Source organism: Onthophagus taurus, chromosome 11, assembly GCF_036711975.1.
Source record: "Onthophagus taurus isolate NC chromosome 11, IU_Otau_3.0, whole genome shotgun sequence".
Lineage (NCBI taxonomy): Eukaryota > Metazoa > Arthropoda > Insecta > Coleoptera > Scarabaeidae > Onthophagus > Onthophagus taurus.
Genome location: NC_091976.1, coordinates 26,369,324 through 26,388,638, shown reverse-complemented (window position 1 = coordinate 26,388,638; position 19,315 = coordinate 26,369,324). Strand labels below are relative to the sequence as shown.

The 19,315-nt window shown below is 33.5% G+C and overlaps 1 protein-coding gene and 1 long non-coding RNA gene across 2 annotated transcripts in view; one reads left to right on the top strand and one right to left on the bottom strand.

The window, feature by feature from the left end:
* LOC111417552 (Visual system homeobox 2) overlaps nt 1-19,315 on the top strand; it is a 92,276-nt gene that overhangs the window by 10,017 nt on the left and 62,944 nt on the right. Inside the window, exon 2 of the mRNA XM_023049866.2 lies at nt 11,929-11,982. Coding sequence (XP_022905634.1) covers nt 11,929-11,982 — 54 coding nt within the window. The remainder of the gene's footprint in view (nt 1-11,928; nt 11,983-19,315) is intronic.
* LOC139432192 (uncharacterized) overlaps nt 1-19,315 on the bottom strand; it is a 102,969-nt gene that overhangs the window by 20,774 nt on the left and 62,880 nt on the right. The window lies entirely within an intron of this gene.

The window sequence follows — 19,315 nt, the reverse complement described above, 5'->3', positions numbered from 1 at the left end:
GAGGGAAAGCATTGTTTCCAATTATTGCCAAAGTTTGTAGCAAGGAGTTTGTAGTAGTATTTAAAAATTCACTAACAACTCTGGCATTATGTGCTGGTGCTCCGTCATATTGAAAATATATCATTTGAGACATATTTAGTGCCAAATTGTCGACCAAAGGCTCAAGTGTTGCCTTAATATATTGAGGTATTTCTCTGAGTTTAAGTTTTTATGGTAGATACTACATGGCAAAATTCCATTATCTAAAAGGGCACACCATACATTGAACCCCAAGCTTCTTTGAACACTCAGAGACTTCTTCGGTCCAGATAACATTTTGAACAAACAGCAGACTATTTAATTTTTCTAAATATCATCTACAAAATTCTAATCTTCGATTGACATCTCCGGCACGTAAATAAGGAGTTAGCCCCGCTTTGTATGATTTATACTTATTTTTCTTTCATATTCGGGAGCAACGGCTTTTGGGTCAGACGTCTTGTTGCAATTTCTCTTGCAGGTCATTTTGGTATGTTTTTGTATGTGGTTTGGGGAAGGACCAAATATCTATTACATTTTCTGCTAACCGGCTGAAGGTTCTTACGTGCGGTTGTCTTCTTTCTGGATATCTTGTGAAATAAAATTCCGCGGCTAACGTCGCATTCTTATCTGATAACATATAGCATTCTATCATGTTACATTTTTCATAATTTTCGAAATTCATTGTAAAGTTTTATTCAGTTTTGTTATACTTTGACACTTAACATGCTGATGCATCGTACCAGCACATAATGCCAGAGTTGTTATCGAATTTTTAAATACAAACTTTGGCAATTGGTTTCCATTTAAAAAAATAAAGTTACGTCTAAAATCTCGAAAATGAAAGATGGGAAAAAAATTCTACCTACGCCACTGAATTCTTCGTAAAAAGTTGCCCATATAATGTTTTATTTATAATACTCCAACTTCGATAATAAGTGAGATATTCGCGATTATCGTTTTTGCAAAATTTTCAGTTTTTGCCGATAGGGCGAAAACAAAAGACGATAGCTGTGCGGAGTTTTCGGCATTAGCATTTTCTCGAAAAACGAGATCATGACATGTAAGCTACTTTTTTTCTATCTCTTTTAGTTTCGGAGATAGCCTATGCGGACATCGAAATTGGGACACCCTGTACTTTCAAAATTTGCTGATTAAAACTGTTGGTGGTTTGATGTTTCTTTGTCTTGTATATCTTTTTACTATCAAAAACAGACATTATTCAATGACTAGATCTGGACTTTTTGATATGGTCCCTATTGTCTTACTCTACTCAAAGTCAAGTTCTAAAACGGTTCTGACCAAAGAATAATTCCAAGCAGAAGTAAACAAGGTCTTGGTCCTTATCAATTAACTTGAGATAAGGAACGATGTAAAAGTGATCCTTTGAAAAGTAATTTGATTTAATGGAATGAGGTTGGAGTCAAAAACAACAAGTTAAATATTGGCTGCCAGATTCGTTTTAAGCAAACATTTTCTTTTTTCAATAGGTGCAAACACTTTATTGGTTGAAATAATGCTAAATCAGTTACGGTTTAGTTCTAAAGTTGGCAAAAATAACTTTTTGGGAAATGACATCAATAATGCCTAAAATTCCAACCCATACCCATTTGTATCTCATACCCAAACAAAATTCACCCAAATCCCAAATCCATACTGAGACCTAATCTCAGAATTGAAAACTAATCTCCATTTGAGATCTTAAATTGTATCTCCATCTCAAGTTGGGATTTGCAAAATTGAATCCAAAACCAAAATCAATTTAAGTAATAATTTCCAAAACTCCGAAATACATTTCTATGGTCTAACTCTAAATTATAGTCTAATTCTATTAATTCTGCCAATTTATCTCACTTTATCAAATTTTTCTTCCTTTTCTATTTTTCTTAAGACTTTTTAAGAACTTCTTCATTCCTTTCATCTTAATTGTTTTTTTTTCTTCTATTATTTTCCTTTTCTTCTTTTTTTCTAAATTTTTTCTTTCATTTTTTGGTTTTGTTCGCTCACCACGCGCGTAGAGATGATAGATAAAGCGATTGGATCGTCTAAAAGGGGGCCTATTTGTCCCCGTTAAAACCGGGTGTCTTTAGTAGGTGTGTGTTTAGTGAATAATAGGTGAATAGGGATAATTTTTTTCTTTGTGATTACACGTTTTGAATGAGGTATGAGATTACGACACGTCCTTTTTTCCGCCTCGATATGTGACGCTAATAAATGTTTGTTGATTTTTTTTAAGGTTATTTTTTTCAGGTAAATTTTGGATATATTTCGGAGGCAGTAAAGGTTTATGTGTTTTAATTAAGGCAGAATGGGGAATACGCTAATCTAAAACCGGGGTAGGAAGACGTGAAGTCGAAAATTAAGTCATTCGATGGGGAAGAATGTCGCAAACTTAATTATATCAAAAATGCTCGGAATTTCGACTTAATTAAATGCAGTTTTCGCACAACCGAGAAGACGTTCGCAGCAGCACCAGCGGCAACCGACTCTGCTGCCACCCACTTTACTGCGATGAATAAGTTTAATTAAATCCTTGTGTTTTATGGCTGGGAAGGAACCCTGAAGGAAAGGGAACCTCGGAAGGGGAAGAAAGAAATTTGCGGTTAGGTTCGGTTGGAAAACGAGAAATTAAAATTTTCTTTTTTTTAATTAGTTAGAAGGAAAAGCACTTTTTTTTTAATTCCAAGGTGGCAATATAATCGTAGTAACACAGGAGAGAAATTGCACGTTCCGTAGAACAACGAATACCATAAGGTTGGAGAGTCCTCCCGGAAAAGCTACTTAACCTGCATTGCATTCAAACTCTGCAAGAGCACTTCCTCAAATCGATTGTGTTCCATGCATTAGCTTTTATCGCGTTGATCGTCGATTTCCTAAAATACACTTTTGGTCTTAATTTTTTTAATTGACCTTTCTGCAAACATATTTTAATTAATCTTATTAACAAAGAACTTTATTTTGACATGGCCAAAAAGTTTTTGGCAGAAAATTCTGACTAAGAAATTTGGACAAAGTTTAGACCACAATTTACTAGAACTAAAACCAAAGATAATTGTGAACAATAAAAATTATTCTCTCGCTGTTAAAAGTTATCTAGTAGAGTATATTAGATAATAAAAGCTGGGTGGTTCTGTTCAAAAGCACCTAATACCCAAACTAAGGAGGACAATGAGGCCATCGCGTTGATCGTCGATTTCGTAAAATGCAATTTTTTTAATTAATCGTTCTGCAAACATATTTTAATTAATGTTAATAACAAAGAACTTTATTTTGACATGGCCAAAAAGTTTTTGGCAGAAAATTCTGACTAAGAAATTTGGACAAAGTTTAGACCACAATTTACTAGAACTAAAACCAAAGATAATTGTGAACAATAAAATTTATTCTCTCGCTGTTAGAAGTTATCTAGTAGAGTATATTAGATAATAAAAGCTGGGTGGTTCTGTTCAAAAGCACCTAATACCCAAACCAAGGAGGACAATGAGGCCATCGCGTTGATCGTTGATTTCCTAAAATGCAATTTTTTAAATTAATCTTTCTGCAAACATATTTTAATTAATGTTATTAACAAAGAACTTTATTTTGACATGGCTAAAAAGTTTTTGGCAGAAAATTCTGACTAAGAAATTTGAACAAAGTTTAGACCACAATTTACTAGAACTAAAACCAAAGATAATTGTGAACAATAAAATTTATTCTCTCGCTGTTAGAAGTTATCTAGTAGAGTATATTAGATAATAAAAGCTGGGTGGTTCTGTTCAAAAGCACCTAATACCCAAACCAGGGAGGACAATGAGGCCATCTTGGTCTTAATTACGCCCCCGGGTCTTCGCTTAATTTGGAATTTCATTTGGCCGGGGCCAGGTCGCAAATCAGGAAGGGCAATTTCTTGCCTACTACCGGAGAGCCTCTAAACTTCCAAGTTCCACCACCCTCACATTTTCCCCGCCCCCGGTGATAGAATTATTAACCCTAAGAATGTTAATAAACGCTTAGTTTACACTAACAATAACTTTTACTTCGTTTCCAACAATTTTTTTCTTTTCTCCTTCTTTTTAATCTTCTTAATCTCCAACCCCCTTGCACAACCCTTAAACATACCTAATTGATACTGTCTCGTTTCCGGGTTTTCCGTAACGCTCGAGGCATTGCAAAAGTGAAACAATGCGGCCCCACGTTTCGCGGACGGGAGAGGAGAGCGCTTGGGGGTGAGAAGGGGGTGGAGGCCCATGCACGTAGAAAATTGAATTATACGAAAACAAAGGGTGCTGCAAAACAGGCAGGTTGGACGAAGACCGACCGAATGAGTGAGAAGGATGGCTAAAAGGGGTGGTGGTGGTGGTGTGAGTGAGGGAGTCGGGTTTCGGAGGGCGCGGGGGGTTTGTTAAGGCTGTAATTAACTGCGACTCGATAATTAATTAGTTCCAACGAGTGCCGTTCGGCGTGGAGGCCCGTAGAGGGTGCGGACCTCTTTGTCTACTACAGTTTTTTGACGTGTATCTACAAGGTGTATGTAAAAAAGTTTTGGAACAAAATTACTTTTTACATTTTATTATTTTCTAACTAATAACTTTTTTCTAAACATTTAAAACATTACAAAATAAAAAGAATGCGTCAAATTATTAAAAAACATCTTTTGATTAACCACGTATATGAAATAACCTCTTATCTTGTCCTTTACTGATTATGTAAATGCGCATTTTTGAGGGTTTTCCACTAAAGAGGATTCCGCCCCCGGATGGAACCCCTTTTTGTTTTGAGATCAAAACCAGTCTTTGATAACACCAAAAGAAGTTTTTTTCATCAAACCTCTTTTTGTCTACTATAAAAAATCCACAAAGACTCCAATCCATCAAACAAAAAATTTTTTGCTTTCCAACTATTGATTTTCATACCTAATTTGATGACTAATAATAAATATAATAACCCTTTTAAGACTAGTCACAACATCTTCTACATCTCCATTGACCAAAAAGAAGTCTGCGATAATCTCATAATCTCCGAATAGAATCCGGAACGACAACGTTTAAGGACGACAATAGAAACGTTGACTTATTTACATCGTTGAGAACACGCACGCACATTGTACGGTTGACCCCCTTTAACAATCTCCCCAAAAAAAAGGCCTTTCGCTCTATATCTCTCTTATATCTCCTCTATATAGGATTTTCGATGGATATAGGAAGAGAGAATCGCAGGACACAGGAGGGCCCCATTATGCGAAAAATCCGGCTTAAGGTAGAAAAGAGGGACACGTTTCTACAAAGGTGACGAGCCCTCAAGACGGTCAAAATACCACCAAATCGATGTCATACCACTTTTTTTTTCTTTTTTGGTTCCTTTTTGCGGACCGACCGCGTTTAGTCCACGGGCCATTATGTCGAGAAATCGGAGGTTTATTGTCGGGAGCGTGACACGGGATTGTCAACTGGGACGGATTGTCACACGACAAATCGCGTTACAACGCCCGGCTAAATTTTGCGGGATCCCTCAAGAGGAAGTTAGTGGTTTAACCATTTTTGTCGGTGTTACGTGATACTTTTTCAATGGAGGGTCTATTATGAACGATTAGAATCTATTATTGCTCGTTAAAATAGGATATCTACCTGAAGTGGGTTTGATTCTTATATCTACAGTTGGATTTTTATTCTAATTAGCTGTGTAATTCGATTTTTACTTGGAAAAGTCATCATTCATAACGATTTTTCCACATAAAATTGATTTATCAATAATTTGAGGAAAATTAATCACACAGAGAAGGTATCTTCAGCATTATGGACTATTCCAGTTCATAATGATATATCTAATATTGCTGTAGGTAATATCATATCTTCTAACAACTTTTCATATCTAAGAAAAAATTCGCTAATTAGACACTAATACCGAATTAAATGAGGAAGTTTGATCCTTGTTTACCAGTTATTTTCTATAATACAGGGTGTCACACAACCTAGCATGAATCATAGTATTCATCAAACCATTTCATTTGATGCCTCAGTCATAAAAATCGCAATATAAATGACAGAGTTACAGCTTGGGGCGTTTTTTGTGTGACACCCTGTATAAATTAAATAAAAACAATGCTTTTTCTGGCCTTTTTTATTTGCTGTCTGACCGGTTTTGGCTTACGCCATCATCAGACACTTAATAATATAACATTAGATTTCAGTAACATGCGTTACAGTAAAAATATAAATCAACACAATTATACTCGGATTGACGGGCACTTATGGTATGATTTCTCTGATGATGGCGTAAGTCGAAACCGGTCGGTAACCAGAAAAAACAAACTCGACTAACAAAACTGCAATGATACGCTAAGCAGTAATGACTAAAAGTTGGAGATTTTCTGATGAATCGGCAAAGTTTAATATTCAGTTATTTAGGCATTATATTTTTCAACATTAATTGAAGAATCTCAAGAATACCTGTAAACATTGACTGGTGATTGTAGATTACCAATATAATCATATTAATATTAATTGGCACTCTGTATGTTTAAAATCTCAGATAATATTGGGTTGGGTTGAGTTGGGTTGAGTTGGGTTATTTAGATATAGTAGATTCAGTGTTCATCGCAAATTTTATTAAATAATTAAATTATGATGAAGCAATTTTATTTTATTTTTCAGTGCTACATATGTTTCAGAACGTGTGGACGTCGAGCTTGAGGAAGGAAAAAAATTTCTGAAACATATGTAGCACTGAAAAAGTAAATAAAATTGCTTCATCGTTGAACATAGTTTAATTATTTAATGAGTTGGGTTAGGTTGGGTAAAATGACATTGACACTCCGTATGTTTGAAATCTCAGATAATATGTTTGAATTAATAAATTTACTGCAACCAATATGTCCTACAAGTTCTGCAGTCTCGCATGCACAAAAAATACTTAGCTTGATATGTTTATGTTGCTGCCCCAAAGAGAAATAGACCATGCAGCTTAAATCACAAAAAGGAACTGAATTAGAACTGCATCAAATAAATCTTTAGTATGGAAAATGATACATTTCTAGTTGATAAATAAGTCAATATACAAATTGAAGTTATGAACTCTGAATCGTTCTTAGAAACTGGATATTTTTTTGGATGCACAGCCTCCATGAAGAGACAAGTATTAACGAACTCAAAGTTGCACAATTTTGAATGTCATGAGCACCTTGTTCTCAAAGTGAAATACACATAAAGTATCGTGGCGGATACCGGGCACAAATAAAAGCAATTAAAGAGATCATCTGTTAGTCCGTAAGAGATGGCTTCCATCCAGAACATCCGATCATTCCGAGAAGCAAACTGTAACTCAGATCACTATTTGGTGGGAGTTAAAATGAAACACTGAATAGCAATGAAAGATTAACGACCAAATAATACAAGATGGAATAAAGTAGCGACATTGAACGTAGATTTACAAAAGTTAAATCTAAACTTTCGACAAGGAAATTTTAAAAAACCTGCTCCTGTGACATATCCGATGACATATGTCAAATTAGTAGAAGCAACCTTGGCAGGTACTGGAGTGCAGCAGGGTGATGTGGCTATTCTGTATGCGCCAATGCCGATAACATAGCAATTATCAGTAGAAGTGAAGAAAGAACACCTGACCATAAAGGCTAGCGAAGCGCAGAAAAGACAGCCATTTACATTTGATCCTGCATGTAACAGTTCCTTAGTGTATCTCTTTGTATCATCTAACCTTTTAACGTCTTGTAAGTTTGGCTCTGATTTTGCTTATATTTCTTTTTTTTTCAAACTACGTAGAATGTTTCATTGCGAAATAATAATAATAATAAATCTTTATTGACAATCTTATAAGCAATACAACATTATATAAAAAAACATTAATGCTAAGGATTGCCAAAAAGAGACGAGTCAAGTACACACTGTAAAGTGTGAGACACCCTAATTCGGCCTCGAAGACCGGATATACATTTTGTGTTCTCTGTATTCTGCACGTATCTATACTATCTACACCGGGGTGATAAAGTACATCGCCGAAATTAAAAAGTAATAACATATAAATATGACAACATATACAGGGTGATTTATTAGCTCACCATCAAACGTTGACATATGATAGCTAATCCAATTATCAAAAAATTAAATTAAATTAAATTCAATTATTTACGAAATTATAACACTTTAATTTTTAATTTTTATACCATAATTAACTGCAATATTTTTTTTTAACCCTTTGTGTCCCGACGGTACTTTAAAGTACCGGTAGTTTTAAACAGTCAATAATATTATGTATATAACTGTAGTCATCTATTCGGTGCATTTAGAGCTGTCGGTACTTTCTACTATACAAGAAAGAATCTGTATAAAAAATGACGCAATCCGCACTGTAGGGTTTTTAGGTATATTTAAACTTATTCATCCAGATGAGAGGTTAGAAGATTAGTGAAAAGTGGTGTTGTTGAATTTTGTTGTTCAAAAAGGTATCTCTTTGATAAATGGTTATTAGGTGTGATTTGTTTCATTTTTCAAACATTTCTTATTTTTATCCCGAAAAAAGTTACATTTTGTACAAAAAAGTACCGCTAAGAACAGGTACAATATTGAGATTGAGAAATAGAAGATGAAGAAGATGACATTGTTATTACTAGTGCTGGAAGATGAAGTAGAACAAGTAAATAATGAAAATGAGGAAAATGATATTGAAGTGGTAGAAATAAGTGGCAAAGGGTCCAACAAGAAGAACAAGGCAGAAATTGATAAAAAATGGAGAAAACGGGAAAAACAGATTGAAATTCCAGGATACCATTATCCAGAGGGAATAATTGGTGATACTTTATTAATCCTACAGATTATTTTCTAACACTGATGGGCAACTGTGTGAAAGATATGACCTTTCAAAGTAATTTGTACGCCACCCAAAGGAATAAAATGCTAAACTTGAAAGAAAATATTTGGATATATTTCTTAATGAGTTATCACAGTTTTCCAAGCTATAAACTCTTCTGGAGTAATGCTAAAGACTTGGATGTAACACTTGTCATACGAACAATGACCCGTAACAGGTTTCAGGAGATTTTATCATACCTGCATGTCAACGATAACATTCTAAGTATAATTCGAATAAAGTATACAAGATCCGCCCGTATTTTGAAACACAGTTTTCCAGTTATTAACATAGCACTAGGCAGTTGGGTGTGGATGAATCCATGATAGTCTTCAAAGAGAGGTCAAGTATGAAACAATTCAATCTTTTTGAAACACAGTTTTCCAGTTATTAACATAGCACTAGTCAGTTGGCTGTGGATGAATCCATGATAGTTTTCAAAGAGAGGTCAAGTATGAAACAATTCAATCTCATGAAGCCCATAAAAAGGGGTTATAAGTTCTGGTGCTTAGCAGATAAGAAAGGGTACATATAGAAATTTGAACTTCAAACTTATGGATTAGGTGAAAAGGTTGTCCTTCAACTACTGCGTTCGGTAGATCATGCAGATTAACTTCGACAAGTGTATGCAATCGACCGTTGTTCCAAGAAGTGGTGGCAGAGGCTTTTCTTTAATTTTACAGATATATGTATGCTTCCTCAATTATATAATCAACATCTTTTTTGACACTTTTATGTTATACGAAAATTATATATTATTATACATCATTTTAAAGAGAAAGCTTTGATCTTTAATTTAGAATAAGTGTCATTCCTTAATTTCAATAAACACGACTTCCAGGAATTTCTAAATTAGCATCTTTTTGACATTTTTAGGTTATACGAAAATGTAAGTTTAATTTCAACATTTTTTTTCTCCACATTTTTGTGGTCCAACACAACTATTATTATACATCATTTTAAAGAGAAAGCTTTGATCTTTAATTTAGAATAAGTCTCACTCCTTAATTTCAATAAATACGGCTTCCAGGAATTTTTAAATTAGTATCTTTTTTTGACACGTTTAGGTTATATAAAAATGTAAGTTTTATTTCAACATTTTTTTTCTCATTATTTTTCCAATCCAACCCAACAATTATTATACATCATTTTAAAGAGAAAGCTTTGAGCTTTAATTTAAAATAAGTTTCATTTCTTAATTTCAATAAATACGGCTTCCAGGAATTTTTAAATTAGCATCTTTTTGACATTTTTAGGTTATACGAAAATGTAAGTTTAATTTCAACATTTTTTTTCTCCACATTTTTGTGATCAAACACAACCATTATTATACATCATTTTAAAGAGAAAGCTTTAAGCTTCAATTTAAAATAAGTTTCATTTCTTAATTTCAATAAACACGGCTTCCGGGAATTTTTGAATTAGCATCTTTTTTGACACTTAGATTATGTGAAAATGTTAGTTTTTGCTCAATATTCTATCAGATTTTCGTCGTTCTGTAGATACAGGTCTGATAAATAAATATTCAAATTTACTGCGTCTACGAAAATATCGTAGCGCAAGTTCAAAAGAAAGAGGAAGTTGTGAAAATTGTTCTGCCAAAGCTAGACCCTACTCAAAATGTACTGCGTACAATGTTTATTTATGTTGTGATGAAAGAACTGTTAAGAAATTACAGCTTCTTCGTCCTCTACATTAACTACATGTGGTCGAATAGCTTTTGCTGGAGCAGGATTACCTGTTTCTTGAAGTCTTCTGAAAGAATCGCTAGAAACTGAATAATATGGAAAATGACGCTGTGGAAATCTTTCTTGATATTCTCCTACTGATTGTCGAGCATTTTCATTGCAAATTATTGCATATTATACAATCGACATGGTGCAATAAAGCAAGCAGGGTATCAGCAGCTAGTTTATCATCCAATAACGTCGTGGTTGTTTTTGAGATAAAATTGATGTTGAATGCTTATAGGCCTCGAATCATTTAACTCTTTGGGATTATTTACTTTTGCAGTAAGTATAACTACAGCAAATTTCCATTATTCAGGAAAGATTGAAAACTGGATACACCAAAAAAGATATGACACAAGTAAGGCGAAATTGTACAACACAATTGTAACATTGTTGAAAGTAGTTTTCATAACTCTTGACTGAAAACGTAATGCGAATTTCCTCGTGGGTAATTAACGTAATAGCCAATAATACAATGCATGAACCACATGGAAATTCGTACTCTGTCCACTGCAACCACCACAAAGAAAGTCGAAGACTGTTTATTTTGATTAAATCTAGAGAATTGAGGTTAGCCAAAATACACGTCTTTAGTGTAAGTATAAAATATCGGATATAAGCTTATAAATCCATACAAATAAGAACGTAAAAGAAGAACAAAGGCTACACTTGTTGCATTAATCTTAGCTATTACGTGCTACTCAAATATTAAATTTCTAACTCTTCATAGTAACCAGCCACTTTTTTGTTTTAATAATTATGGTGTGGACATAAGTAAATACAAGAACTTGGGTTCATTACAGTATTATTACAGATTTAATTAAATACCCTCCACAAGTAAGAACTTGCTGGTTTCCTGTAGCATGATTCACCCCTTCCCAATCAAGGGAGATTTACTTAAGCCAATGTGAGAAGTTGTTTGATTCAGTTTAAAGTAGTCATATTAAGATAAGGTTAAAAATTTAACAGTTTAGAAATGCAAGCCATTTACGTTGTGCTGTTGAAGGGTACATTAAGAACAAAGAATGAAAACAACTTAACACAATATTTTTAGACACAAATTGAGATAATATCATTTCCGAAACGTCAGATAAAGAAAAGATCTGTAAAGGTATTGATCGAAATTATCGTTCCTCCACTTTCCATACATAATGAAATCACTTATAAATTTTTGCTGACATTTTAAGAATCCTCCTCACTGCTTCGCACTTCAGTGCGTCAAGCTTATTTTTTTTTCAACGCAGATTTTATCAAGAAGATACTAATAAACAATTTATCATTTCGCTTTACCAAAACAGTTTTTCTTTGTTATCTTATTTTCATGTCTTTTGATTTACAGGATTCTCTCAACTGAAGACATTCGGAACCACAACGCCAGGATCCTGTCTAACGGGTGAGTCTTTCTCTCCGTGTGTGTATGAAACGCCTTTGTCTTTTCTTCGTCGTCATCAAGCTCCGCGAGGTGTGGTGTGTATAATGGCTGCTGCCGATTGTACCGAGTGTTAAAACTAGCCCGTTCTTTTGACGGTAGCCCTATTCAACTGTCGGTCAAAATAACACGTTTTATGTTCCCCAAACCGAAAGGCTCCAACAACTACGCCCTTTAGTAAGTAGTTCGGATGTGTGCCGCAAGAAAAAGAGATGAAGAAAAAATCCTTTTAAATATAAAATAACAAGGACATTCTTTAAATTAAAAAAAAAAGGTAAAAATCTCGTGTGTATGTAACATTTACACACAATCGATTGCAAATCCCATCAACACTAAAACGCTTGTTCATTCGGGACATTAACCTAATCGAATCGTACACAAATGAGGAGACATACAAATGTAGATGGAGGGAGAGATTTGCCGACGCCCGACGTCGCGACGCTCTCCCAACATTGTCCCCAATTAATACGCGTCACGATTACCATTTATCACCATGTCATAATTCACTTAGAAATTGGACATTAATTTATCATAACTTGTATTCAATAATGTATACCGAAAATGTTCAAATTTATATCAATATGTGAGATATATTTAAAAAAATTTTAAAATAAAACCAAAAATCATCTGTTCAAACCCCATTCAAGCACATCAGTTAATTTACCATAAAGAAAACAAGATAACAAAAGGAAACGGAAATCGGGAATGTAACTCAATATATTTAAAGAGAAAGCAAACTGACGTTTCGACGTTTCAACATTTTCTTCTCCCTCTTTCTCCAATCTGAGAAAAGAAAAAAGAAAAAGCACTGGCGCCATAATCGTCACTGTCAAAACAGTTTTAAAAGGGATACACTTTAAGAGAAAGAAAAAGCTACGATATTCTCTTGGTTTGCGCATCTACATGTAGCCAATTTAAATATCGCTTCAATTAACGCAAAACCGGAGGAGAACTACCAGTCGTGGATGTGGATGGACGTCTGTAATTGGACCGGCCCGAACTAAGAGTTAATAATGGACGGCGCTACGACGTCGACGACGACGACGACGACGACGGCAACGACACACTAATTGATGCAAATGCCTCCGGGTTAATTTGCCCTGTTAGCATAGCCCTTGGGAGCCTGACTTGACGCGAATCTATAAGGAGTCAAGAGAAATTTAAGACCATCATTAAATTAGATTTTATTAAATATCTATCTAATAAAAAAAACAATTTAATATAAATCACAAACATTTTCAAAAACCACCCTATCTAATTTAATTGTCAATCTTAAAACTTGACCATAAACCATCAGTGTCGATGTTGATGGTTTCGCGAACCCCTTATAACTAATTCATACTTGGGGGGTAGGATACGAAAAGAAAGGGGGGTTGGTCGGTTTGGAGTTCGAACCAAGGGGCGGGCAGCGACACAAACAACAGTCAGCGATATAATAATTATGCCGGTATACCCCTACCTTTTGTACACCCCCGACGACGAACGCGCGTAGCCCCCTCAGTAAACACGCGGCGAAGGGGGCGCGAAACGAAGGCAACATGGCTGCCGCCGAACATGGGGGGGTCCTCTCTCTCGCCCCGAGGACGGTAATGAGCTCGCGACAGGTTTCAACCCACCGCACAACCAACCCCCCTTCTATGGCAACGGTACAGCCGAAATAGACTTAAAAAAAATAATATAGGGGGGTTGAAAAAATATGTGATTTTGTTTTAAAAAAAAGTATGTTTCTTTTTTTTTTGGGGGATGAAAAATCTTTGATATTTTACTAGGATTTTAACAAATTAGACCTAGATGCTAAACTTAGTACTCCCTATATTATGATTTGAATTAAGATAGCTCAATATAAGATTACATCAAAAAGATTATTTTTGTAGTAAGAAGTTCCTTATCAAAGATTAGACGTTACAAAATTCAAAAGTCTATAATATTGACCCAACAAAGTTATGTACCACAATGATCAATGAATGCATTAAACTGCCAACCAAATAAAATTATAAAATTTTAATTCATAATGTTTCTGGATGGAGGACCAGAAGCAGTTATAATACAGATGTATCACAAAAACTAGAAACTGGATAACCTAAAATAGAAGAATCAAGGAAATTTGAATTTGTAGCTGATCAAGAAGCAAAAATACAAGCTGCATCAAGAATGCTAGATTAACACCTCATTAAGTTTAACACAATAAAAGTAACTTTCCCTATGAGAGATCAAAAAATGAGAGCAACCCAAGTAATTGTAGATTAAATAGCTTCATGACAAGATCGTGCTCATTATGAACTACTTCAATAAAAAACTCTAAAACTAGAAACTGGATAATCCAAAATAAAAGAATCAAGGAAATTTGAATATGTAGCTGATCAAGAAGCAAAATACAAGATGCATCAAAAATGCTAGATTAACACCTCATTAATAATAATAATAATATATCTCTTTATTATACGACAGGAAGACCCAATTACAGGATAATGTACAACAAAGAAAAGAAAAGGTAAAGTGAGATGTGAAGCGCACAAAACAAAAATTAATAACAATTCAGATAAATTCAGAACAAAAATAAGAGAAAAAAAAATAATAATAATAATATGTCACAATAGGGATATTTTACAAATTAAAAAATTAATAAGGGATATATAGTTTAAGTGGTAAGTTTAACATCATTGAGTTTAACAATAAAACTAACCTTCCCTCTGAAAGATCAAAAAATGAGAGCAGCCCAAGTAATTGTAGATGAAATAGCTTCATAACAAGATCGTGCTCATTATGAACTCCTGGTTATAATATTAGAATATAAACAATTATAAAAACCAAATGGGCCTCAAAGTCTCAATTTATTTTAAAATTTTTTCTTTTTAAAATATATTTAAATTTACATGGTATATGTTTCGATTTTCGTCATTATCAGCCAAATCTATAAACATCAGCAATAAATATATTAAAACCTGGTTATAAGGTTAGTAAAGATAAAAGGTGGTAGACTAGAAACCTCTATAAGAAGAAATCGAAATACTTCAATAAAAAATTCCAAAACTAGATAATGGATAACCCAAAATAGATGAATCAAGGAAATTTTAATTTGTAGCTAATCAAGAAGTAATAATACAAGCTGCCTCAAGAATGCTAGATTAACACCTCATTGAGTTTAACACAATAAAAGTAACTTTCCCTATGAAAGATCAAAAAATGAGAGCAACCCAAGTAATTGTAGCTGAAATAGCTTCATAACAAGATCGTGCTCATTATGAACTCCTGGTTATAAGGTTAGTAAAGATAAGAGGTGGTAGACTAGAATCTCTATAAGAAGAAATCGAAATACTTCAACAAAAAACTCCAAAACTAGAAACTGGATAACCCAAAATAGAAGAATCAAGGAAATTTTAATTTGTAGCGGATCAAGAAGTAATAATACAAGCTGCATCAAAACTGCAAGATTAATACCTCATTAAGTTTAATGCAACAAAAGTAACCTTCCCTCTGAAAGATCAAAAAATGAAAGCAACCCAAGTAATTGTAGATGAAATAGCTTCATAACAAGATCGTGCTCATTATGAACTCCTGGTTACAAGGTTAATAAAGATAAAACATGGTAGGCTAGAAACCTCTATAAGAAGAAATCGAAATACTTCAACAAAAAACTCCAAAACTAGAAACTGGATAACTCAAAATAGAAGAAGCAAGGAAATTTGAATTTGTAGCTGATCAAGAAGTAAAAATACAAGCTGCATCAAGAATGCTAGATTAACACCTCATTGAGTTTAACACAATAAAAGTAACTTTTCCTATGAAAGATCAAAAAATGAGAGCAACCCAAGTAATTGTAAATGAAATAGCTTCATAACGAATAAAGATAAAAGGTGGTAGACTAGAACCTCTATAAGAAGAAATTGGAATACTTCAACAAAAAACTCTAAAATTAGAAACTGGATACCAAAAATAGAAGAATCAAGGAAATTTGAATATGTAGCTGATCAAGAAGCAAAAATACAAGCTGCATCAAGAATGCTAGATTAACACCTCAAAGAGTTTAACACAATAAAAGTAACTTTCCCTATGAAAGATCAAAAAATGAAAGCAACCCAAGTAATTGTAGATGAAATAACTTCATAACAAGATCGTGCTCATTATGAACTCCTAGTTATAGGGTTAGTAAAGATAAAAGGTGGTAGACTAGAAACCTCTATAAGAAGAAATCGAAATACTTGAACAAAAAACTCCAAAACTAGAAACTTGATAATCCAAAATAGAAGAATCAAGGAAATTTGAATTTGTAGCTGATCAAGAAGTAAAAATAACACAATAAAAGTAACTTTCCCTATGAAAGATCAAAAAATGAGAACAACCCAAGTAATTGTGGGTTCTTCATTCAGCTTGTATTTTTGCTGAATTGACGTGAACACTACAGATAATACAGGTACTGAAAACTTTAGAACTTTAGCTAATTAAGAGGAGTGACCTACTCAATTTTAACATAACGGATGATCTTTCCTTAACGTCATTTACATAAATTTATTAAATTGATATTGACGATTTAAAAACAATTTTTGGAAAAGAACCGTATAACTTAGAAATTTAAAATTGGGTACAACCTAACCTCAAGTAATCTTTTCTATTTTATTCTATTCTATTTGGCGAGTATTTGCAGCTTTTTTTATTGCCACTTCTTGCATCCCAATCGCCAGCGATCTTTATCATTTCAATCATTTTCACCCAATCCTCTCCTCTTCATATCCACATTGATATCCTGGATCCATGTTTTGGCACCCAGTTTCAAACCTCTTCTTTACTAATTCGGTGTGGATTTATAGTGTTTATTATTGAGTTATGTGCCGTCATTCTTGACATCATGGTTATGCAGCAGCATTTTCTCCAAAACGTCATCTCTACTGCTAGTAGTCTTCGAGTTGTGTCTTTGTCTCTCACCCACACTTTTGACCCATACGTCATTAATGGTTCTATAATGGTTCTAAAAATATTTTTCTTTGTTTGTGTCGTTTGATTGTTATTCGACAGAATCGAATGCATTGCCTTTAACCTCAAATAATCGTTTATACAAATCTAATCAGTTTTGGAGAAATGATATCTCTTAGAGGTGATTATATTTCCTTGACAAAAATCGAAATTAGTACTCCAATGCAAGTGATGTGAAGTTACAACGTTGCTCAAAACACTAAAACACCATAAAAGAGTTAATGACAAAATACTGGAATGATATACAAAAAAAGATAAGAATCGGAGAAAATCAATACAAAGCAAATTTTGAAGAAAATTTTCTTAAAACATTTGAAATGAATTAAACATTTTTGATTTAACACAGAAAAGAGTTATAAAAGAATTTTTTCCTTTTGTTTCTTTGTAAAACTTTAGATTCCTGTACTCAAAAAACACACTGTGATCTCCTCTTCTTACTACTCTTCTTACCGGAGATTATCCCACTTCACAATTCTCAACGCAGGAAGTGTGCAGTGTGAAAGAAGAGGCCATTAGCACTCAAACAGTCGCCGCGACTACGTTTGATCTTCATCGCGCGGGGCCTTTCACACATACGCACACGTCGAAAGAAAAAAACGGAGAAAAATCCGCACAAAGAATCCATAACATCCAATAATGACACAACTACAGTAAAATTTTCAACGATAAAATCACTATTCTTTTTAGTCTTCAATTTTATTTTTTTGTTTGGGGAACCTATTTTTGATTTTAACACATTCCATTCAAACCGAACGGTAGTCGCGAGATTGTTTATAGAAAGGAATGTTTTTCGTTTTTGTCCCAGGGAGTATGAGGGTGTCAGGTTTCGCGTCCGTTTTGTTCTTTCGATTTGTTTGAGTGACGAGGATGAAATGAAGAAATTGTTGTTGTGGTGAATAAGTGAAAAAGAATTATTCGAAGACAAATAGAAGGAATTTTTTGTATTATAATTTGTACGTTTAAGTTTTCATTAAAACTACAACTAAAAAATCTTCTTTAATTAGAAGAACTAAGATAGGATGCAGACATCAAATTGAAGCTTTTGATGATGATGTTATACTGTTGGTCAAATGTTGGTCCATATTATTGAACACTGCTGCTTCTTTAGCTGTAACCAAAGTTGAATCTTTTTAGGGTACAAATAAGGGATGTGATATAATACAACTAGGACCTGCTCAATATACCCCTCAAGTTAGTAAAAAAAAACAAACTAATAAAGAAAGTCATTTCTGCTGACTCCACTAAAAAAAGTTGCTTATCTCAAACAACAAAATCTTCCTAAATACTAGTACTAAATCAAGAATTTTTAGTGTTTATCTTCAAATTATCCTTTCTGAATCATATTAGGCTTTGAATTATATATCCTTAATAATACTTACAGAAACTATATGAAAAAAATAATACAATGAGGTATATCAAAAGAAGTTACGACCCCGGAAATACTCCTTCCAAAGTGCAGGTGTTTTACAATGTATAATTATTGTAGCACAAATTAAAAGATTAGGGTTACGAATCCAGTGGGACAAAAAAGAGAAAATCGCATTCTAAAAAGTTGTTCTATTAAAACGAAACTCCAAATAACAACAATGCCTTGAGATGAATTGAGCTTTGGATCAAAGAAATTGCGATAATGATAGAACGTGAGGCGGATTGCATCATTAAGAGAAAAGATAACCAATCACGCTAGAGAGAGGTTAAAATTATTGGCGGCATTGATCTCATGGATAAAAATGTTACCAGGTGAAATGAATAAGCATGTCAGATGAAAAGTGGCGGTGGTACTTATTTCTTCGCTATTGGCCTAACTCTGCAACACATATTAATAATTTATAAAGAGAGAGGAGCTTATTTTTTACTTGAAATAGCAAAATTAGCCACAAATAACTTAATTATGAGGTTATGTTATAAAGTATCTTATGTTCCATAAACTGCATTATCCGTATCTCAAGAATTAATTGAGATATCATACTGAATTAAGCCTTGTGTGTTAGAAGTTATAAAAATTTGAGATCGAATTAAAAAGATTGTATCTCAGAAACTAAATGAGATATCTTAATAAATTAAGAAGCATTTTAAAAGAAATTTAATGAGGATTTATTGTACCATGATTAATTTCTTATCTTCCATCAACCTCATTAGTATGATTATTTTTAATCAGAGTCTGCACGATTGATAATTATATTTGTAAAAGTGGAAATGTAAAAAAATCGCATCTCAAGAACTAATTGAGATATCATGCTGAATTAAGAAGCATTTTAAAGCAAATTTAATCTATAATTTGTATCCTGAAAATAAATTATTAATTGTCATTAATCTGGTTATACTGATT